Here is a 22,179-nt window from a genome sequence, read left to right as displayed (position 1 = left end):
AGGAGTCACCCCCTGGTGGTCAGGAGAGAGAATGCAGCTTTAACACATGAAGCATAGACTTCTATACAACCAGAGGAGTCGCCCCCTGGGGGTCAGGAGAGAGAATGCAGCTTTAACAGATGATGCATAGCCTTCTATACAACCAGAGGAGTCGCCACCTGGTGGTCAAGAGAGAGAATGCAGCTTTAACACATGACGTATAGACTTCTATACAACCAGAGGAGTCGCCCCCTGGTGATCAGGAGAGAGAATGCAGCTTTAACACATGACGCATAGCCTTCTATACAACCAGAGTCGCCGCCCCCTGGTGGTCAAGAGAGAGAATGCAGCTTTAACACATGACGCAGATAAAAATATGAAATGGAACTAAAAGTACAACATCTCCTCCTGAGCGGAGTATAAAGTACCTCTCAGAGTACTACATTTCCTCCTGAGCTGAGCATAAAGTACCTCTCAGAGTACTACATTTCCTCTGTGTCCTCTGCAGGCTCGTCCTCTCCGACCAGCAGAAGCGATTGTTCGAGAAACTTTCCATGTACTGCGATAAATACGCAGAGCAGATCCCCGTCACCGTTCGGGGAAGACGACGACGACTTCGAAGTGAACTGGATCATCGACCGGAACCTTCAGGTCGGCAGCCAATCACAGCCCTCAGCCCCAGGCTCAAAGGCTGTGGCAGTCACGTGACACTTGTTGTTGTTTACTGAAGCAGAGTAGCTCCCTCTAGTGGCCGGAAGCAGTAACACAGCAATATTACTACTTGTTGGTACTTTAGTTTTCTAGAACTATGTTCTAACAAATACTAAGTATAATACTACCTCGTAGTTTTATTGACTAAATATAAACATTTACCGTTGTCTTAAAGATATCCAATAGTTTTCTTTGGCATAACCAAGTGATTTGTTGGAGTAAATTTACTTTTGTTGGATTCTTGCAGAAAATACTAGTTTAAAACAAACAAACATAGATTTTCAAAATAAAATGCGGACTCATTCCTGTCGTTGGGCGCCGTGGCCCCTCCGGCCCACCTGCCCTCCAGGTGTCGCTGCTGGCGGTGGATGAGATGCACATGAAGCTGCCCCACATGACCAGAGACGTGTACTGGAACGACCGCGCGCCGGCCCGCCCTACAACCGGGCCGCCGCCGACTACTGCATCCCGTCCTTCCTCGGCAGCACCACCGACATGGGGTCAGCGCCGAGCGAGCCGATTGGTGGAAAGCACCCGCGTGACCTTCCGTGGTCGCCGAGGACGCCGTCCTCCTCGTGCTGACGGAGCTCTTCTCTTCCAGGCTGTCCGACATCCTGCAGGCGGACGAGGACGCGAGCGCCGGCCCAGCGCGCCACCGGGAGGACGGTCTGTCCTGGCGCCGCGAGTCGGTAACACGAGTCTTTATTCTGTTTATACTCCATGTCCAAAAGCCATGAAAGCATTTTTTTATTTTTATATATATATATATTTTGATTTTACAAATTAGCAAGACAGGACATTAAGGATACAATACAAAGTGAAAAGAGAAACAAAAGGGTAAAGAACAAAAAATATAAATAGATAATAGATACAAAATAATTAGAAAAACCACAGTCCATAACACATTCGCACATCACCACTATAAGTACATATTTAAGGTTACATCATCAAATCAAGTCAGCATCAGTGACAGTGTTTTTAATCTGGCACAGCAAAGTTCACCCCGGAGGGGTCCACCACGTCTAAGACTGGCTTCCATATTTTGACAAATCCCTTGACATTGTCATGGAGGGTGTGGGTCAACTTTTCCAAAGGGAGAACTTCCAAAATCCCCTTGTACCAGTCATCTGTAGAAGGTATCTTTAGAAATCCAGAGTTTAAGGATCGTCTTTCGAGCAATATGTAACAGTGTTGGAATCAGTTTGGCGTCGTGACTCCTTGCACTGCTCACTTTGGCTGCCAGAACACATTGAGGGGTGAACGCTCCAGGTCAAAGAAACCACCTCATCCTTCACTTCTCTCCAGAATGTTTGAATTTTTGCACATTTCCAAAACATGTGTATATAAGTACCAACTTCAGAGTTCCATTGCCTCCATGTCGGGAGCCCCGGCCCAGCCTGCCCCTCAGCAGTGGTGTTCAATGCAGTCGATGTCACATTTTGAATTGTCCCTACAGCTCAGGATGTTATGTGTGTTTCCTATAATTGATGTCCATACATTTTCTGGAAGCATATTTAAAGTCTCTAAGGTCGTATCTCTGGGTGTTCTGCAGGTTCTGGGTCGAGTCCGGCGGCTGCTGAGCGTCCAGGAGCCTCTTGACCTCCGACCCCCTCGACCCGCCTTCAAGCGGCACAGCAGCGACGCGACAGGAAGCTTCTTCCCCGACTTCAGGTTCAGTGCCGCTTCACCTGACGGTCGACTCTCAGTCCGTCCCTCATCCTCCTCTTCCTCCCATCCGGGTCCAAAGGCCACGGACCTGCGCTCCGCTGCCGTGGACACCTTAAGGGAGGTCAGCGCCCCCCCCCCTCCTCGCCGCCCGGCCTCCACCGGGTTCCCCCGGCTCGTCGTCAGTCCGCCGCTGTCCGGGGACGATGTGGATTCTTCTGGAGCCAAACGTCACAACGGGCTGGACTCCTCCCCCTCGGAGGCGCCGGGTCCCTGGAGGTGACCCTGTAGCGGTCCTGGTGTGACCCGCTGGGAGAACACGGGTCACTCCCCTCGTGGTCTGACGTCTTCTTTGTGTTTCAGGACCGGCTCTTTGGGTTGTTCCCAGACTCAAACGGGACCCGAGGAATTCCGTTGGGCGACGCCCCCCCCGCCGCGGCCTCGGGGGCGCCAGTTCTCCCTCCAGTTCTCCCGGCAGTCGTCCAAAGCGTCGGTGCGAAGCCTGCCGAGCCCGAAGGCTCTGGGCAGGCGGCGGCGGGGGGGCCTGGCTCGCTTCCAGTCCCGCCGAGCGGCCGACACGCTGCAGCTGCCCGGCCCCGAGTACGACCAGGACTTCCAGGGAGTAGCCGGGCCCGAGGACGAGAGGGACGGAACCAAAACCGACGACTCGCAATCGCAGAGCTCGGAGAACAAATGAGGGCCAGAGTCACAGGGGGAGACGAGCTGGAGGCGCCATTCTACCCAACAACAACAAGAGGAGGGTTGCTTAGCAACCTCCAACCCCTGAAGGTTTACGACTCATCCAGAGAATCCCAACACTGGTGACCAACTTTAAAGCTTAGGGAAGAGCCAACAACAACAACGACAACAACCACCACCACCACCACAGCGGAGCCTGATTGGCTGGAACACCGGACATGAAAAGCCCTTTTCATTCCTTCATATGTTCTTCAACAACTCAACACACACAGGAAGTGATCCACGAGATGAATGTTTACCCTCCCGTCCATGTATCTCGTGTTGTTTCGGATGCCCTCTGGTGGCCATTAGAGGAACTGCATCTGAACGGACACACGCCACGGTGGTGACTGCTGGTTCAATAAAGTGCTCAGGATGACGGACTCCACCTCGAAGGTAACAGACGTGTTGTCTGTTGTGACTGAAGTCATGAAGATACAGGAACTGCTGCTGAATCACCAAGAACTGTACTTTTCAAAATAAAGCGTGACTAATCATCAAAATAAATGTAATCAAGTCTTTTGAAGGGTCATCCGGGTCACCATCATCAGCTCGGCCCGTGATGGTGGTTAACCCTCGATGGCAGATGGAGGATGGCCTCTGATTGGACGAGCCTAAGTTGCTGTTAGCTAGTCACAAAAACGACGACGATGTGTCGGTGCCTTTGCAAGAATCGTATAGTTTTATTATTGATGAGTGGTCAGCTGCTAGCCGATAACCGGTGAGAGGCTCGGGTGCTTGGCGAGGGCGAAGCCGACCCGGTTCTGTCCCCTGTCGAAGATGCTGTAGAACTCTGTGAGGAAGACGTCTCCCAGGACCCACATGGGGCCTTCGGAGGACCTGATGTCCGCCGCCTGGAAGCCACTGAAGCAGAACTCCCGGTCGCCGAGCGTCTCCTGGAGAGAGGAGCAGGGTTCATGTGGTGCATGTTGAAGTGCATGTGTCAGACTAAATGTTTAGAACTTTCATTTAAAGTGGGAGTTATTTATATAGAAATAGAACAAAAGTAGGAGGGACACTCTACTCCTTTAGACGACCCCGAAACCTTCTTGACCGCAGCACTTGGCTCCGCCCCCACATGTGTATTATTACTCTTTGCTAGTATTTCACGGCAGTGAAGACCAACCTTCCTGACGTACTGCTCGGCGGTCAGAGTGAACTCTCGGCCTCCGAGGACGAAGGTCACATGAGGCAGACTGGACATCCTGGTGCAGTCGACGAGGAACTGGAACCCCAAAAAGGTTAAAGGTCAAATGAGATGATACGTTTACACATTACTGCATCTATCTGTCGAAGATGTGAGTGTTGTCCACAGTTGAATGGGGGGGGCTTGACCTCTCCTATGTGTGTGGGCGTGGCTCCCATCAGCTCGTGGAGTTTCATGATGTCAGCGGTGGGTCCGGTGATGAGGGACGTCCCAGTGTCGACGATCGCCTGGCAACCACGAGGACACAGGGCGATGGCACCCTGCACCGCCACACTGAAAGACACCCAGGCATCATAATGTGGCCTTACTGTATTTACAGAGCGCACCTGGGCTTATAGTGTGGGATGCACTGCCCCCTGCTGGTTATTGCGTTTACTGCACAGCGTACGTTACCAACATGACAAGCAACCCCAAACACTCCCACACCTGGAACGTTCCCTTGTAGTCTGAGTCCTTCTATGTATTTCCAGTTGTGTGGGGGTCACTGATTGTGGCCCCCACACAACGGTGATGTTGGATGTGGTCCAAGGGCCCACCAGAACCAACAAGACATGTAAAAGATCCAGTAGACGGTCAGGACCTCAACATAGGCCACATAATGCAGTTACAATGAATTCATGAATTACTTCCATCACCTTTCCATCTTAATCTGCCAGTAGCCCTCAGCCGTCACAGGAAGCCAGTTGATTGGTCCTTGGTACATCTCCTCGTCTTTTCCGCCTAGCAACAGCTCCCCTTCTGGGCTGCCTACGTTGGTTCTCCTGCATGGACACAAACCACGATGCAATTTACAAACTGGAATTCATTCTCTGTTTGTTCTGTTTCTATGGCATCGGAACTCTTTCTTGAGGCTTTTGGAAGAACCAGAGTCCTCTGGACTCTCGGGCTTCCGGGAAATCCTTGAAACCTCTTACATGTCTCTGGATGCTGAGACCAAATATCCCCCTGAGTCACTCCGTTATTAGTCCGACCAAAACATCCCACCAACACATCCACTCGATGTCGTTCTCGCGATCCTTCACGAACTCTTGGACCTCGGACCGTAGAAATCCTCGGACTACCTTGAAACCCATCAAATCTTTTGGGCTCCCATGGAACCCTCAGGAACCGTTGAACAGTCTGGACCATCCTAAGAACTGGGAGACTCCTGGATCCTTCCGGAACCGTTGGACTCAAACATTGGGACTACCCTAAAGAATGCGCTGAGTCTTCCTGGATCCTTGGAGATCCCTGGAACTCTTGAGCTCTTCTGACTCTCCTGAGAAACCAGGGACACCTTGAGCATCACCTGAACCGCCTGAACCCCATCGGAACCACCTGGAACCACCAGATATCCTCCTCACTCCAACGGACCCATTGGTCCACCAGGAGGCGCTACCTGCTGAGGAAGAAGGAGAAGATCGGCTCCTCCACCACCTTCTGCACAATCATGTTGTCGAAAACAGGGTTTCCAAGGATCTGTGCCAGGGACGGGTACCCCAAGCCCAGAACGCCATCGAACTTCGATCTGACAAATGCGGAACCGGGCTCGTAGACCGACTCCCCGAACTCCTGGTTCAGGACGGTCAGACTCCCGATCTGGAACACAAGATGAAAGATTTAAGAATGTTTCTTCAACTTCTTTAAAGGAACCTTTTTTTAGTTCTTGTTTTACTTCCTGTGTGTCTTGAATTACACCTTCAGCATCTCTGAAAATGACTCTTCAGGACCGAAGGTGGTTCCATCTTCAGGTACCAGGACCGTCGTGACCTGCGGGTCCATCAGGGTTACCATAGTTACCTTCAGGGTGTCTCTGGCCATGACGCCCAGCAGGTGTCCCGACCCGTAGTGGATCCCAAACGTCCGACCGTCATGGCTGAACGACGTGGAGTCAAAGGCCTTGAACCGCCTGTGTGCCGCTGTCACACACACACACACACACACACACACACACACACACACACACACACACACACACACACACACACACACACACACACACACACACACACACACACACACACACACACACACACACACACACACACACACACACACACACACACACACACACACACACACACACACACACACACACACCTTCTTATCAGTCAGGGACACACTCAACTCGGCTGTCATGCCAACCTGACCCACAAACACGATTATCAAACACAAACACAAACACCACTCCGTAGTGTTCAACTGTCCTGTAAGTAGTTGTGTAGAGTTGTATAGTGTTGTGTAGAGGTGTGTAGTGTCGTGTAGAGGTGTGTAGTGTTGTGTAGTGTTGTGTAGAGTCGTGTAGTGTTGTGTAGTGTTGTGTAGAGTTGTGTAGAGGTGTGTAGAGTTGTGTAGTGTTGTGTAGAGGTGTGTAGAGGTGTGTAGAGTTGTGTAGTGTTGTGTAGAGGTGTGTAGAGTTGTGTAGAGGTGTGTAGTGTTGTGTAGAAGTGTAGTGGTGTGTAGAGGTGTGTAGAGTTGTGTAGTGTTGTGTAGAGGTGTGTAGTGTTGTGTAGAGGTGTGTAGAGGTGTGTAGTGTTGTGTAGAGGTGTGTAGTGTTGTGTAGTGTTGTGTAGAGGTGTGTAGTGTTGTGTAGAGGTGTGTAGTACCACAGGCTTGGCTGACGCAGTAGGCCGACGGCACCCAGAGGTCAGAGGATCCGGTGTCGAAAACCACAGAGAAGTTCTGCTCCGGTGAACCCAGAGAGATCTCACCGTAATACTGAGACTGAAACACAACAGACACACAACAGACACACACCAGATACACAACAGACACACACCAGATACACAACACACACAAGATACACAACAGACACACAACAGACACACACCAGACAGACAACAGACAGACACCAGATACACAACACACACACACCAGACACACAACAGACACACAACAGACACACAACAGACACACAACACACACACAACAGACACACACCAGACACACAACACACACACAACAGACACACACCAGATAGACAACACACACACCAGATACACAACAGACACACACCAGATACACAACAGACACACACCAGATACACAACACACACACACCAGATACACAACAGATACACAACAGACACACACCAGATACACAACACACACACAACAGACACACACCAGATACACAACAGACACACACCAGATACACAACAGACACACACCAGATACAGACACACAACACACACACCAGATACAAAACAGACACACAACACACACAACAGACACACACCAGACACACACCAGATAGACAACAGACAGACACCAGACACACACCAGATACACAACAGACACACACCAGATACACAACAGACACACAACACACACCAGATACACAACAGACACACAACAGACACACACCAGACACACAACAGACACACACCAGATACACAACAGACACACACCAGACACACAACAGGCACACAACAGGCACAGAGTACAACAAACATGGCGTCACGTGGAACGGTTGCTGCACCAAAGATGTCTCTGGTGTCGACCTGTCAATCACCTTGTAGCCCCGCCCCTAAAACATACTCCGCTTTATGGCCCTGGTGGTCAGGAGAGAGAATGCAGCTCTAACACATGCAGCATATACTTCTATACAACCAGAGGAATCGCCCCCTGGTGGTCAGGAGAGAGAATGCAGCTCTAACACATGCAGCATATACTTCTATACAACCAGGAGTCGGCCCCTGGTGGTCTGGAGAGAGAATGCAGCTTTAACACATGAAGCATAGACTTATATACAACCAGGAGTCGCCCCCTGGTGGTCAGGAGAGAGAATGCAGCTTTAACACATGAAGCATATACTTCTATACAACCAGGAGTCGCCCCCTGGTGGTCAGGAGAGAGAATGCAGCTCTAACACATGCAGCATATACTTCTATACAACCAGGAGTCGGCCCCTGGTGGTCTGGAGAGAGAATGCAGCTTTAACACATGAAGCATAGACTTATATACAACCAGAGGGGTTGCCCCCTAGTGGTCAGGAGAGAGAATGCAGCTCTAACACATGCAGCATATACTTCTATACAACCAGGAGTCGCCCCCTGGTGGTCAGGAGAGGGAATGCAGCTCTAACACATGCAGCATATACTTCTATACAACCAGGAGTCGCCCCCTGGTGGTCAGGAGAGGGAATGCAGCTCTAACACTTATATTATTATTAAGGATGACACATAAACTAAACATGATCCCTTCGTTCTCACGTCCATGAAGTTGTAAATCTTCTCGCTGGAGCGCCCGAGCCTCAGCGACGGCGTGCCGGGGGGGTAGCACTGGGCGTAGCGCCGGTTGAACATGTCGGGCCGGTGATCCATCAGGAAGGCCTGCAGCACGCCGTCGGCCCGCAGCTGGGACCGGACCGACGGCGTCCGCTTCAGAGGGATCCTGAGGGGGGGTAGCTTAGCTTAGCACAAAGACTGGAAACGGGGGGAAACTGTTAGCCTGGTTCTGTCCAGCTTCTGGTTTATTTAATCTGCGTATGAACTTTAAAAACAACTTGTGGATACAATCATATTCCATATTTCCCAAGATATTAAACTTCCTTTAAAAAACAGAATCCTCAAAAAGTCGAGACTATTTGTCAAACCTTGTTTGATGGAGTAAAACAACTTGAACTGAGAATAAAAGATCATTAATTGTGAGTGAAATAATACAAAGTCGTTTTGTGTCCTCAGCGGAACATACTCGTTGTATTAGTACACTAAAGTACACTAAAGTACACGGTGTGTGTTCCTACCTCACCAGCGCCGAGCTGGTCCAGGTCCACAGCAGCAGCAGCTTCAACATGTCGGGGGGGATCGGACTGACGGGCGGCACCGGAGAGAGAGTCCTTATCAGAGAGAGAGAGAGAGAGAGAGAGAGAGAGAGGGACAGGGAGAGAGAGAGAGAGAGACAGGGAGAGAGAGTCCTTATCAGAGAGAGGGACAGGGAGAGAGACAGGGAGAGAGAGTCCTTATCAGAGAGAGAGCGAGAGAGAGAGGGACAGGGAGAGAGAGAGGGACAGGGAGAGAGAGAGTCCTTATCAGAGAGAGGGACAGGGAGAGAGACAGGGAGAGAGAGTCCTTATCAGAGAGAGGGACAGGGAGAGAGACAGGGAGAGAGAGTCCTTATCAGAGAGAGAGCGAGAGGGACAGGGAGAGAGAGAGTCCTTATCAGAGAGAGAGAGGGAGGGAGAGAGAGGGACATGGAGAGAGAGAGACGGAGAAAGAGAGAGGGACATGGAGAGAGACAGGGAGAGAGAGTCCTTATCAGAGAGAGAGAGAGAGAGAGAGAGGGACAGGGAGAGAGAGGGACAGGGAGAGAGACAGAGAGAGAGAGAGTCCTTATCAGAGAGAGAGAGGGAGGGAGAGAGAGGGACATGGAGAGAGAGAGAGAGAGGGACATGGAGAGAGAGAGAGGGAGGGAGAGAGAGAGACGGAGAAAGAGAGAGGGACATGGAGAGAGAGAGACAGGGAGAGAGTCCTTATCAGAGAGAGAGAGAGAGGGGGACAGGGAGAGAGAGTCTTTATCAGAGAGAGAGAGAGAGGGACAGGGAGAGAGAGAGTCCTTATCAGAGAGAGAGAGAGAGGGACAGGGAGAGAGAGAGGGAGGGAGAGAGAGGGACATGGAGAGAGAGAAAGAGAGAGAGGGAGGGACATGGAGAGAGAGAGAGAGAGAGACAGGGAGAGAGTCCTTATCAGAGAGAGAGAGGGAGGGAGAGAGAGGGACATGGAGAGAGAGAGAGAGACAGGGAGAGAGAGTCCTTATCAGAGAGAGAGAGAGGGACATGGAGAGAGAGTCCTTATCAGAGAGAGAGAGAGAGGGACAGGGAGAGAGAGAGTCCTTATCAGAGAGAGAGAGGGAGGGAGAGAGAGAGAGAGACAGGGAGAGAGTCCTTATCAGAGAGAGAGGGACATGGAGAGAGAGAGACAGGGAGAGAGAGTCCTTATCAGAGAGAGAGAGAGGGACAGGGAGAGAGAGAGACGGAGAGAGAGAGGGACAGGGAGAAAGAGAGAGGGAGAAAGAGAGAGGGAGGGACATGGAGAGAGAGAGTCCTTATCAGAGAGAGAGAGGGAGGGAGAGAGAGGGACATGGAGAGAGAGAGAGAGACAGGGAGAGAGAGTCCTTATCAGAGAGAGAGGGACATGGAGAGAGAGAGAGAGAGAGAGAGGGACATGGAGAGAGAGCGAGAGAGAGTCCTTATCAGAGAGAGAGGGACAGGGAGAGAGAGAGAGGGAGGGAGGGAGAGAGAGAGGGACAGGGAGAAAGAGAGAGGGAGAAAGAGAGAGGGACATGGAGAGAGAGTCCTTAGCAGAGAGAGAGGGACAGGGAGAGAGAGAGAGAGTCCTTATCAGAGAGAGAGGGACAGGGAGGGAGAGAGAGAGAGACAGGGAGAGAGAGTCCTTATCAGAGAGAGAGAGAGGGACAGAGTCCGTATCAGAGAGAGAGAGGAGTGAATGTGTGTGTGAATGAGTAGACATGTTTATATTTTAAAGAATCTCAAGTTGATTTTGTTGAAATGTTCAAATAAAATTGAAAATGTTTGTGTAACTAATAATCTCAGGATTTATGTATATATTTTGTTTATAGTTTCAGTTTAGTTCACCAAGACATGTTACGTCTGAATCCAAACGGTGTTCATGAGTCCATAAAGTCCATATATGAGTCCATAAAGTCCATATATGAGTCCATGTGTATCCCAGCTGTGTTTGTCTCTCCGGGTCTCGGTCGCTTTGACCTCGACAGACAAACAACGGGTGGACAGAATAATGTGAACAGGCCTCCAGCAGGTTAACGAGTTTCTGGTTTCACTCACACGGAGGGACTTTAACACGACATCCCATAATATACACGCCTCGGATTCTACTCACAGATTCCTCCAGGTCGAGATGTTCTCCGTGTACCGGGACTTTGAGAGTAGAAGTCTCTGAATACTTAAATAAAGACGCGCTGCAGGTTTCATTAACATGTTTTATTGAAACATTAGAGTGTTGACACTAAGAGCTTCAGGTCACAACAACGTGTCACGGTAGTTTCTAATCCTCACGCTGCCGACAGCCAATCGGGAGGCGGCAGGAAGTCATGCGGCACACGAAAAGGAAATAAACGAGTCGGTTCTTTTATTGTGGTAAACAAACGGAGCGACAGAGAACATCTTCATCCTCCTCTTCCTCTAACAGGGGTGGTGGTCGGGAACCCTCTTCCTACAGAAACAAACAGTAAGCAACCGGCCGTGGCGAGGCGGCGCCCGGCCCGCGGCGTAAGATCTGACCTGGGAGCAGCTTTGATGATGTTGTCCACCCGGAGGATCATCTCCGCGGCCTCAGAGGCGCTCAGCAGCACCTGGCGCTTCACCTGGAACGACTCGGTGACGCCCAGCGCCGCCATGTCGCCCACGGTGCCTTCAGCCATGTCTGAGGGCAAAGAACGCGTCAGACAGTCGAGACATTTGAAGGGCGTCTCCAGGGCCCCGGCGTCCCGCGAGGCGTTCAGGGTCACTCACTCAGCCCCCAGCTGGTCCGGTCCTCCTGGTGCGCGGCCCTCAGCTGAGCCACCAGGTCGGCGCTGTCGTAGCCGGCGTTGTCGGCGATGATGGTCGGCAGCTGGAGGAGGAGAAGAATAAATATATATTCCAAGAGGTGTGAGGAAGCAGGCGTTAGGAAACAGGAAGCGGAGCGTACCATCCTCAGAGCCTTGGCGAACGACTCCATGGCAACCGCCTCCTTTCCTGGCGTCCGATTGGCCAGATCCGTCACCACCTTGGCCATCAGCATCTCGGAGCAGCCTGAGGGAGACGAGGCGTTCAGGGCCACCGTGAACGCCCCACACACACTGCACCTGTGTCCGTCAGTGTGTGTGTATAGATGTGTGTGTCAGTGTGTGTATAGATGCGTGTGTGTGTGTGTCAGTGTGTGTATAGATGCGTGTGTGTGTGTCAGTGTGTGTATATATATGTGTGTGTATATATATGTGTGTGTATAGATGTGTGTGTATAGATGTGTGTGTCAGTGTGTGTATAGATGTGTATGTGTCAGTGTGTGTATAGATGTGTGTGTGTCAGTGTGTGTATAGATGCGTGTGTGTATAGATGTGTGTGTGTGTCAGTGTGTATAGATGTGTGTGTCAGTGTGTGTATAGATGCGTGTGTGCGTGTGTGTATAGATGTGTGTGTGTGTCAGTGTGTGTATAGATGCGTGTGTGTGTGTATAGATGCGTGTGTGTGTGTCAGTGTGTGTATAGATGTGTGTGTGTCAGTGTGTGTGTATAGATGTGTGTGTGTCAGTGTGTGTATAGATGTGTGTGTGTCAGTGTGTGTGTATAGATGTGTGTGTGTCAGTGTGTGTATAGATGCGTGTGTGTGTCAGTGTGTGTATAGATGTGTGTGTGTGTCAGTGTGTGTATAGATGTGTGTGTCAGTGTGTGTATAGATGTGTGTGTGTCAGTGTGTGTATAGATGCGTGTGTGTGTCAGTGTGTGTATAGATGTGTGTGTGTCAGTGTGTGTATAGATGTGTGTGTGTGTCAGTGTGTGTCAGTGTGTGTGTACCTCCTCCGTAGACGATGCGCGGCTCCTTCACCGTCTGCGCTAACACACAGAGTGCGTCGTGCAGTGAACGTTCGGCCTCGTCCAGAATCTGCTGAGTCGCTCCCCTCAGCACGACGGTGCACGCCTCGCCTGGGGGTCAGAGGTCAAAGGTCAACCAGAGCTTTAGGAAGTTAAACATAATAATACATCTAATATCCGTTTTAAATTCATATGAAAACATTTGCATTCATTCTGGTTTATCACCAACACTACATTTTACTAGATTACACCTGAATGCACCACGAGAATGGATCATTTACCTTCAGCCAGTTCTCATGTTCACTGAGCAGAGCCTGAACGCATCATCATGTAACTGAGGAGAACCGCCACTGCTTTTGGTTCTCGTTAGCGGTGCTGCTAAAGTTACTAGCTCTCCTCCTATTGGTCGTTTACAAAGTCACATGACCAGAGGAACACCATGATGATGTCATGATCACATGAGCTGTGTGTGCGTACCCATGGCGACCCCAGAGAAGTGGATGAGCATGTCCTCTCCGATCATCACCTCCTCGATCAGCTTGCAATGGCCGAGCTTCACCAGCTCCGGGTGGTCGAAGGTGGAGCTGATCTCCCCTCCTACGGGCGAGACGGCAGTTCAGAGGGTGTGTGTGAGTGTGTGAGCGTGTGTGTGTGTGTGTACGTACCAGTGACCAGCGCGAGGCGCTCCACGCCGGCGAAGTCGGCGTGCTCGATGGCCATGACGCCGGCCTGAGCGAACAGCTGCTCGGGGTAGTTGTAGATCAGCTGTCTGTGAAGGAGATGATGTCATCGACAGGTACACACACGTTGTTGTGTAGCTGTGTGTGTAGCCGTGTGTGTACCTGTTGATGAAGCAGCTGATGCCGTGCTTCAGGATGCGGTCGACCTTCTCCTTCATCTTCTCTTTCTCCGCCATTTCGATCTCGGCGACCTTCGCTGTCGAGTCGACGCGAACCCTGGAGCCAAAGATCTGAGACACACACATACACACAAGCATGTAGTAAACAGGTCTTTGAACGCCTCATGTGGGACAAACGCTTCCATAAGGAGAAGCCAAACTTCAGCTTATTAAACGAGATGTTTTCATCAAAAACAGGAGAGGAGGAAGGAGAGAACAGAGGAGAGGAGACAGGAGGAGAGAACAGAGGAGGAGAGAACAACAGAGGAGAGGAGACAGGAGGAGAGAACAGAGGAGGAGAGAACAGAGGAGGAGAGAACAGAGGAGAGGAGACAGGAGGAGAGACCAGAGGAGAGGAGACAGGAGGGAGGAGATAGATTATTAAAGATATTCATAAAACATGTAGAGCCTCATGTTTTATGTGTGTGTGTGTACCTTGATCTTGTCCGTGTCCATGCCCGTGTTGGCGATGAGGATCTTCACGTTCTCGAGTCTCTTCGGTTGGTTCACGCCGATCTTTTTGTCCAGCAGGAAACCTGCAGACGCCGCAGAGGGAGGCGTTAACACCAGCCTCCCGTCGGCCAATCAGAGCCCCCCCCTAGCCCCGCCCCTTACCTTCGTCCAGGTAGGAGTCGATGAGGCTGCCGCCCAGCTTCTTGATGATGTGGATGGCCTCCAGGTTGCCCGAGCCCTTGAGCCTCATCACGGCGTCCACGGCGAGCTGGGAGAAGTGCGCCTTGTGGTGCGTGAGCAGCTTGGAGGACAGCGTGGTGCGGGCGATGTTCAGCAGGTCGTCCTGGAACAGCGCCGCGTCGGAGCTGCGGGACGCACGACATCATCACGCCCTGAGCAGCGCTTAGCAACAACAACTAAACACAAACAGCAGGAATCTAGAGAAACACCAGGTGGCTGAGACGCATCTGGAGCACAACTTTCACAATAAAAGACCCATCAAGTCAACAGCATGTCGTCTTTTTTTCATTCCTTTGATGTTTTTTCATCTTTGTTATAAAAACACAACCGGCGCCATATTTGTTCATAATAAATATTTATATACAGATTTCAATATTTATTCAATCTTTTCTTCTTCCCCCAATTTATTGCTGGATGTAATTTACAAATAAAGTTACATGGCTGAATTTAAATCATGTCATTAATATATTAAAATAATGTTACTTCTTCTTTAAACATGTTTTCAATTAAGAGCTTATGAAAATAAGTGTTTTAATCTAACAGTTAAATAAGAAAAGGCTACAACGATGACATCAAGATGAAAGACTTTCAAAATAAAAGACCCATCAATTCAACCGCCTGTCTTCTTTTATTCCTTTGATTTTTTTATACATCCTTGATATAAAAAGCCAACAATATTTTTTCACTCTTTTTACTTCCAATTTATTGGTGGATATAATTTACAAATAAAGTTATACGGCGAAATTTAAATTGTGTCATTTAAATAATAAACATTTCTCATCTTGTGAGAAAATAAAGTGTTTATATTATTTTATATATTTTTTTAGTCTGAAAATTAAAGACAATAAAATCAGAAGATTTTAGTTTACATTTCTAATTTTACTGGTTTAATTGATTCTGTGTGAATCAAAGAATAAAGTGTCAACACAACTTATTGAGATGTGAATTTAAACCAACAGAAGAGCCGATGCAAAGTTAATTGTTCCGTTTCTTCACCGGAACCCTAAATCAATAACTGGATAGGCTCCGCCCACCTGTGGTCCACGGCCGCCTCCCTCAGGGCATCCCTGGCCACCTGGGTGGCCTTCCTCCAGCCGGAGATGATGGTCTGGGGGTGAATCTTCTTGGCGATCAGCAGCTCGGCTTCCTATTGGTTCAAAGGAGTCGGTGAGTCACGTGACCCGTCAACAGGAAGTAAACAAACACGCGAACACGTTTTGTTTTGTTTACCCGCAGCAGCTCGGCGGCGAGCACCGCGACGGAGGTCGTCCCGTCGCCGACCTCGTCGTCCTGGACCTTCGACATGTCTGAGGAAATAAAGACGATGAGAAGTTTAAAATGTATCGAGAGCGAAAAGTCGAGAAGGAAAGTTAAAGAATGATAATAATAATAAGTTTTAGCTTCACTCACCAACCAGGACTTTGGCGGCCGGGTTGTCGACCCCGATGGCCTTCAGGATGGTCGCCCCGTCGTTGGTCACCGTCACCGAGCCGCCTTTGCCCCCGCTGATCAGGATCTTATCCTGGTGACACGATACACACACATTATATATATATATATTATAACCAGGGGTCATCCACATGGTGCCCAATGGGTTTCCATGACAACACATTTAGTTACATCTCGGCGTACACATGAAGTGAGTGAACGTGGTATTTAAACTAACTGAGCAGACAGTTTATAACCTTAAACAACACGCGAGACAATAGTTTAGATTAAAAGAATAAAGATTTATGTATTTTTAGTGACGGTGCGTTCACTTGCTGCACAGAGAATGTGTGAGTATGAAAGAGCTGGTGGCTTCTAAGTAGAGCGTCTTTACTTCAAAAAGCATATTCATGATTTAAACTCAGTGTTCATGCACAAATGAATATAAAACACATGTCCAGGCCTGGAAATAAACATTTTAAAACTCCAGGACTTTTCCAGGTTTTTCTGTGACGAACTCAGATGATATATTTAAAAAGGTAATCTATATTAATGGTTTCCACGTGTGGTCCGTGTTCGGTCCCTTCACTCGGGGTGCGCGTGGCGCCTGAGACCCACCATGCCCTTGGGGCCCAGCGTGCTCTTCACCAGGTCCCCGATGGCGATGGCGCCGACGAAGGACGACTGAGGGGAGAAAACAGTCACGGCTCAACTTCAGGGGAACAGACGAGTCGCTCCACGAGAACTAAACCGTGAACTCACCAGTCGAGCGGTTTCGGCTTTTTCTTCATCTGCTCCATGACTGAAGATGTTCATTGGAGCCATTGATAAGGACGCCTGCAACCAATCGATCAATAACGTCACACACACACACTAGAACAGACCGTCTAAAATAAATATACATGTATTACATGTTCTTCCTTAAAGCAAACCGTTATATTATTAATAGTTTAACCCTAAAACCTTTATAATTACACTTTATATTATTATTGACATTAAACTGAATACGTTAGTGTTTTTAAGGTTAAAAACGAAATTTCAAAAAAAGCCTATATATATATATTAAATAGTCGTTAGTTGCGTCCTTAATATATATTTCACTATGTTAAGGTACCGTTCATTGTAGATTAATAAAACCTAGCTGCCATGTGCCTAGGATGCTAATACATGTTTTTATTATCATTACTATTTCTGGAAGCTGTAACTTTTGCATCATGCTAATACTATAAGAATAAGAAGTCATATTGAATGTGAATTTTTTGGGAGTAAAATGTCACATGTGCACAGATTGAAAGCAACCAGAGGCACATTTGTAATTGCGAGTCTTGAAAAATCAATTTAATCGGGAATACGATTTAGGCGTTGACGCATCTATTTATTCCGAGCGCCCCTGAACGCAGCACACCCCCTTCCTTTCATCCCCGAACTCGCTAGAAGCTTCCAGCCACAAAGAGCGACGAGCTAACCGGAAGCTAACGGGCTAATCCGAGGGGACCAAGAACCCCAAAGTCTTCACAAACAGAACCCTCCGGCAGAACCACGCAGGTTCTACCGTGTGAAGCGAACCCCGCAGGTCCTCCGCGCCACACACATATATATATATATATATCTTTATTCCAGACTCATAGATCCACTGTGACGCAGTTAGCGGATCCATCGCGTCCCACGTGCTCGCTCACCGGCTTGGCCAGCGCGAGCCAACCGGAAGCTAAAACGGGCTCGAAACAAGCGACGCAGACGGCCTAGTAACGTTATTAAAAGCCTCTCCGGGAGTTAATCTGCTCATACGGAAGAATAACGCGTCTATGAGCCGCTTCTGTCGGATTAAAAGAGAGTAAAATAGTGTGAAAGCTCACCATGATGTCTGAGTCCGGGATGAAGCAGTGCGCGCACACAGATGAAGGGTCGGGCGGGGCGGTGGCGTCGTGACGTAGTTACGTAGAAGACGTCAAGCTGCGTACAACATGCAGTTTTACACCGTCTGCGCAGATTAATCGTTCGGTGAACTAAATCGAAAAAACAGAGGTTGGGAATAGAAACGTAATTATTTTGGCAACATATTTTAAACATATACATATGTTTTAATAATATTTATATATATAATATTAATAAATTATAATAATAATATAATATATTATATAATTTTGTAAAATAATATATATATATAAAATAAAAATATATATTATATACATAATATATATATATATATTTTTATAATATATTTATATAATATGATATTGTTGTTTTCCTTATGGGATGAAAATAATATCATATATTATATAGATAATATATAATATTATTATTTTAATTATAATATAATATTACAAGAAATACATATACATACAGGCACGTGCACAGACATTTTGGGGGGCATGTGCTCAAACCAAAAAAAAGGGCACCCATCGCCAAAATGATTTTTCCAAGTTAAGGAGTTGGTTGCTAGCAACACTTGAAACACATTGTGTCGCGAGAAGACATGAGAGTTGAACAAAATGAAATTGTTTTCTATTAACAATTACAATTTAATTTCATTTACAAAATAATAGGAGCCAAAAATGCCATATAATAAACAACGTCCTAACCTCGACCGTTCGGTTATGCCGGGAAATATCAAACTTCTGTAAAAACGTTATAAGGCCTCAATCTGATATTTCCCAGCATGACATCACTCTTGGTTCGTAAGAAGCTATTACAAGTGTTGTTGTTTTCTTGCGTTTACTCTTTTCACCCTCTGCAATTACTCAAACAAGATTGATCTTTGTAAAACTGGAACAGACAAAACAAAGAGAAACATACCGCATAAAACAATGTGGCACATGGATAGCATGACACCGAGAGCTATTGTTAGCATAGTTTAGCTGCTCTGTTCGAGCTGTGAATTATTGTGACATTTATCAAATTAATTAATAAATTCAACATACTATCAAAATTGTCTAAATGGCATTTATAAAACAGATCTCTCTCTCTCTATCTAGCTCTATTTCTATCTCTCTCTCTCTCTCTCTCTCTCTCTCTCTCTCTCTCTCTCTCAAACATGACGTCAGTAAACAGCTGGACTATAGGCTTTGAAATCACGGATTTCGGGAATTTGTTTGTTTATTTTTTTTAGGAAACGTCGGACCAGTTGAGACGTAATATTTTCAGTTGTGGTTAATTTATCACCAAACAACGTCAGGGGACAAACACCGTCATGACGCATGACCTGTTGGTCTGATGCTGCGGGTCAGAGGAGAAGGAGGTGCAGCCGTTTGGTGGCGCGAGGAGCACTGCGCGGAGGAGGAAGTGGAGGAGGAGGGGGAGGGGCGCGGCGGGGGGAGGAGGAGGAGGGGGGGGGGGCTCGGGAGCGCCGCGGAGCATGTCGGGGCGAAATTCACACAAGAACTCCAATAAATGCCCCGTCAGATATCCAAACACATTTGGGAGGACTTGATGACAGAGACTATTTTTTATTCATAAATACTTATTAATGAAGAAAAAAAAGTGGTCTCCAGCAAAAAGGGCACTTTTCTCATCCAGGGCAAAAGGGCTGGTGCTTGAGCACCACGAGGGCTCTATCTGTGCACGTGCCTGTAAACATATATATATATTATTATTATTTCTCGTTCTCACTACGTTGTTTTATGTTTGTGAAATGTCTTCTCCGTAATACGACGTGGAACTTTTTGATTGTGCATTAACCTAAAAATAATGTATCATTAAATATGTAAAAGAATAAATATATATATATTTTTGTATTATAACTTTATTTAAATGAGGCGTTGCAGTGCACAATGTTTTGTTGAGGTTGTGTTTTCTACCAAACGATAGAGGAAGATGCAAAGCTTTAGAAAGGATCTTGTGGTGAGATGTATTTGTCAATTAAATTATTAAAAAAACAAACATGTTCAGCTTTATATATTTTTTCAAAATAATAGAAATCAAGCAAATGCATATACAAACAATTCATTAGATTTATTTGCATTTTTACAGAAATATATTTAATGACAAGTTGAAAACTTATACTTTTAATTCAATAAGGTTTAGAATACGGGACTTTTATTTGAGTATTTTCATAGAACGTTTTACTGCATTAACGGGTCTGAGTAATACCTCTGCTGCACACCAGGTGGCAGCAGAGCGACACGTTTAACTCAATACTTTTAATGAAGCGTGCAGTTCATAGAGTGGCCTGCAGAGGGCACTGTCCGTCTCATTCTTTGGACATTAAATAAAGTTAATAAAGTTTTCATCTTAATTTCTCCAGTTTGGATCCCTATATAGAAATATGTCTTTAAACTTTAACAAAAGGAAAAAGATTGAACGGGGGAGGAAGTTACATTTATTAATCAGGTGGATAAATAACCCTCATGTCCTCTTCGTCGGGCCTCTCCTCCGGCTCCTGTGATTGGTCGGCTGGACGGGGAGGCAGTAGATGTGCATGGGGAACCTCCTGAAGTAGCTGCTGACCCAGGGTCTGCGGAGGAATCACCTGCAGTCAGACAGAACATAGTGTGTGTGTGTGTTTGTGTGTGTGGAGGGGGGGGGGGGGGGGCGTGTTTACTTGGCGACGCGCTGCCCGAGGATCAGGTAATACAGGTGAGTCCTCAGCAGGATGTTCTCCTGTCGACGCAGGAAGGAGGCTTCACGCTGCCGCTCCACGTCCTCACAGCGGAGCTCAGCCTCAATACGACCCCACTGAGACACACACACAAACACACACACATACAAACACATATACACACACACACATACACCCTTACACACACACACACAAACATCCACATCCACACACACGATGTACATTTTGTTTACCATTATGATGAATTAAAATAAATAATAGCAGTACCAGTTGTGACCGCTAGATGGCGGTGTACCTCCTGCAGCAGACTGCTGCGGTCCTCCAGCCTCCTCTGCGGCGACGCCGCGTCAGACAGACGCCTCACTTCCGGTCTGTCTACCTCGTCCACACCTGGTTCATCTGCCCCACCTGCTCCACCTGCTCCATCCGTCTGTTGCTGCACGATCGGAGGAGAGAGAGAGAGAGAGAGAGAGAGAGAGAGAGAGAGAGAGAGAGAGAGAGAGAGAGAGAGAGAGAGAGAGAGAGAGAGAGAGAGAGAGAGAGAGAGAGAGAGAGAGAGAGAGAGAGAGATTTTTTTGATTTTTTGAAAACCTTTATTCAAAGAAAACTTCGAACCACAATAAACCAAATTATTTCCAACACACAAAACATAAATACAGCACCAATCCTGAAAAAACAGAGAACGTCCATGATGCTCGTGTTGGACACTAAACTAAAGTCCACTGAGGACAGGAAGTGCCTCCTGCCCTCCGTCTTGAGGCTGAAGCTCCTCCCAGAGGCTCTGGCTCCTCCTCTTCATTCGATCTCTCCTCTCGCCCTCCTCTCATCGTCCACCACCTGCAGCACCTTGTTGAGTTCACACAGGATCTTCTTGAGCCTGTAGAACTCCTGTGGCGTGAAGGCTCCTCTCTCGCCCTCATCGTCAGGAAAGTGGCGGACAGGTAGAACTTATCCCTGCAGAAGTGGTCCTCCACCTTGACGTGGTCCTCCACCTTCACGTGGTCCTCCACCTTGACGTGGTCCTCCACCTTCACGTGGTCCTCCACCTTCACGTGGTCCTCCACCTTCACGTGGTCCTCCACCTTGACGTGGTCCTCCACCTTGACGTGGTCCTCCACCTTGACGTGGTCCTCCACCTTCACGTGCCACTCCTGCTTGGTCTTCCGGAGGAACTCCTTTATCTCCTCCACACTGTAGTGTGGATCTTCGTAGGAGTCTTCCTCCGAGCTGGACTCTGGCTCCGCCCCCCTTGGCCTGGACCTCCTTCTTCCCGCCGTCGCCTTCTTTGCCTGTGGGTTCTCTCCATCACCTCCTCCACACTTCCTCTTTAAACGGGGGACTCTGAGGCTCTCCTCCTCCGCCTCCATGTCCACCTCACTGTCTGACAGCCTCACCTCCCTGACGACTGTCTCCCTCTCTTCCTCTGACTCCGCCTTGTCCTCCTCTTCACCTTCCTGGGCCACCTCAGCCCCACCCTCTTCTCTCCTCTCTTCCTCACCCTGCTGTCCTGTGACCGTTTCTCCCTCGTCTCTCCTCTCCTCCTCATCTTCTTGGTCTACACCAGCCCCTCCCTCCTCTCTCCCCTCCTCCTCTTCTACCTCCTCACCCTCACCCTGCTGGCCTGTGACCGCCTCCCCCTCTCCTTCCTCACCTTGCTGGACTGGACCAGTGCCCCCCTCCTCTTCCTCCTCCACAACCTGCTGGGCACCCCCCATCTCTGCCTGCTCTCTCTCATCCTGCTGGGAGCCCCCAGTTCCTGCCTGCTCCCTCT

The 22,179-nt window shown here is 48.4% G+C and overlaps 3 protein-coding genes and 1 pseudogene across 3 annotated transcripts; 1 reads left to right on the top strand and 3 right to left on the bottom strand.

The window, feature by feature from the left end:
* Nucleotides 1–3,663, top strand: part of LOC130200379 (bestrophin-3-like) — a 4,907-nt pseudogene extending 1,244 nt beyond the window's left edge.
* Nucleotides 3,664–3,752: 89 nt separating this feature from the next.
* Nucleotides 3,753–9,134, bottom strand: nots (nothepsin). Its single transcript, XM_056424630.1, has 9 exons — nucleotides 9,026–9,134; nucleotides 8,493–8,673; nucleotides 6,886–7,003; nucleotides 6,080–6,198; nucleotides 5,679–5,878; nucleotides 4,936–5,061; nucleotides 4,429–4,573; nucleotides 4,220–4,318; nucleotides 3,753–3,989 (listed from the first exon to the last, which is right to left on the bottom strand). Exons 1-9 carry the CDS (start codon nucleotides 9,073–9,075, stop codon nucleotides 3,801–3,803), a joined length of 1,227 nt encoding a protein of 408 aa, XP_056280605.1. The 5' UTR covers nucleotides 9,076–9,134; the 3' UTR covers nucleotides 3,753–3,800.
* A 2,090-nt stretch (nucleotides 9,135–11,224) lies between these two features.
* cct2 (chaperonin containing TCP1, subunit 2 (beta)) lies at nucleotides 11,225–17,792 on the bottom strand. The gene is made up of 16 exons (XM_056424618.1): nucleotides 17,707–17,792; nucleotides 16,613–16,687; nucleotides 16,469–16,534; nucleotides 15,833–15,944; nucleotides 15,653–15,729; nucleotides 15,457–15,569; nucleotides 14,345–14,547; nucleotides 14,165–14,265; nucleotides 13,674–13,801; nucleotides 13,497–13,600; nucleotides 13,309–13,428; nucleotides 12,814–12,942; nucleotides 11,949–12,052; nucleotides 11,771–11,870; nucleotides 11,540–11,681; nucleotides 11,225–11,471 (listed from the first exon to the last, which is right to left on the bottom strand). The coding sequence occupies exons 1-16, from the start codon at nucleotides 17,707–17,709 to the stop codon at nucleotides 11,441–11,443; spliced, it is 1,608 nt and encodes a 535-aa protein (XP_056280593.1). The 5' UTR covers nucleotides 17,710–17,792; the 3' UTR covers nucleotides 11,225–11,440.
* Nucleotides 17,793–20,992: 3,200 nt separating this feature from the next.
* Nucleotides 20,993–22,179, bottom strand: LOC130200381 (cilia- and flagella-associated protein 251-like). The gene is made up of 2 exons (XM_056424638.1): nucleotides 21,545–22,179; nucleotides 20,993–21,382 (listed from the first exon to the last, which is right to left on the bottom strand). Exons 1-2 carry the CDS (start codon nucleotides 22,121–22,123, stop codon nucleotides 21,116–21,118), a joined length of 846 nt encoding a protein of 281 aa, XP_056280613.1. The 5' UTR covers nucleotides 22,124–22,179; the 3' UTR covers nucleotides 20,993–21,115.

This window comes from Pseudoliparis swirei, chromosome 10, assembly GCF_029220125.1.
Source record: "Pseudoliparis swirei isolate HS2019 ecotype Mariana Trench chromosome 10, NWPU_hadal_v1, whole genome shotgun sequence".
Taxonomy (NCBI): domain Eukaryota; kingdom Metazoa; phylum Chordata; class Actinopteri; order Perciformes; family Liparidae; genus Pseudoliparis; species Pseudoliparis swirei.
The sequence above is the reverse complement of the archived record's forward strand: the minus strand, read 5'-3'. Positions and strand labels throughout refer to the sequence as shown.

What these genes read in the sequence shown, in the direction of transcription:
- nots (XM_056424630.1), bottom strand. Translation starts at nt 9,075, where the DNA reads ATGTTGAAGCTGCTGCTGCTGTGGACCTGGACCAGCTCGGCGCTGGTG. An exon ending in TGGCCAGAGACACCCTGAAG is followed by an intron (nt 5,879 to 6,079) that starts GTAACTATGGTA and finishes CTTGTGTTCCAG; the next exon opens with ATCGGGAGTCTGACCGTCCT. An exon ending in CCGAGCAGTACGTCAGGAAG is followed by an intron (nt 3,990 to 4,219) that starts GTTGGTCTTCAC and finishes TCCTCTCTCCAG; the next exon opens with GAGACGCTCGGCGACCGGGA.
- cct2 (XM_056424618.1), bottom strand. An exon ending in GGCCGCCAAAGTCCTGGTTG is followed by an intron (nt 15,730 to 15,832) that starts GTGAGTGAAGCT and finishes TTATTTCCTCAG; the next exon opens with ACATGTCGAAGGTCCAGGAC. An exon ending in TCGCCGCCGAGCTGCTGCGG is followed by an intron (nt 15,570 to 15,652) that starts GTAAACAAAACA and finishes TTGAACCAATAG; the next exon opens with GAAGCCGAGCTGCTGATCGC.
- LOC130200381 (XM_056424638.1), bottom strand. Translation starts at nt 22,123, where the DNA reads ATGGGGGGTGCCCAGCAGGTTGTGGAGGAGGAAGAGGAGGGGGGCACT. An exon ending in AGCAGGAGTGGCACGTGAAG is followed by an intron (nt 21,383 to 21,544) that starts GTGGAGGACCAC and finishes GACCACGTCAAG; the next exon opens with GTGGAGGACCACTTCTGCAG.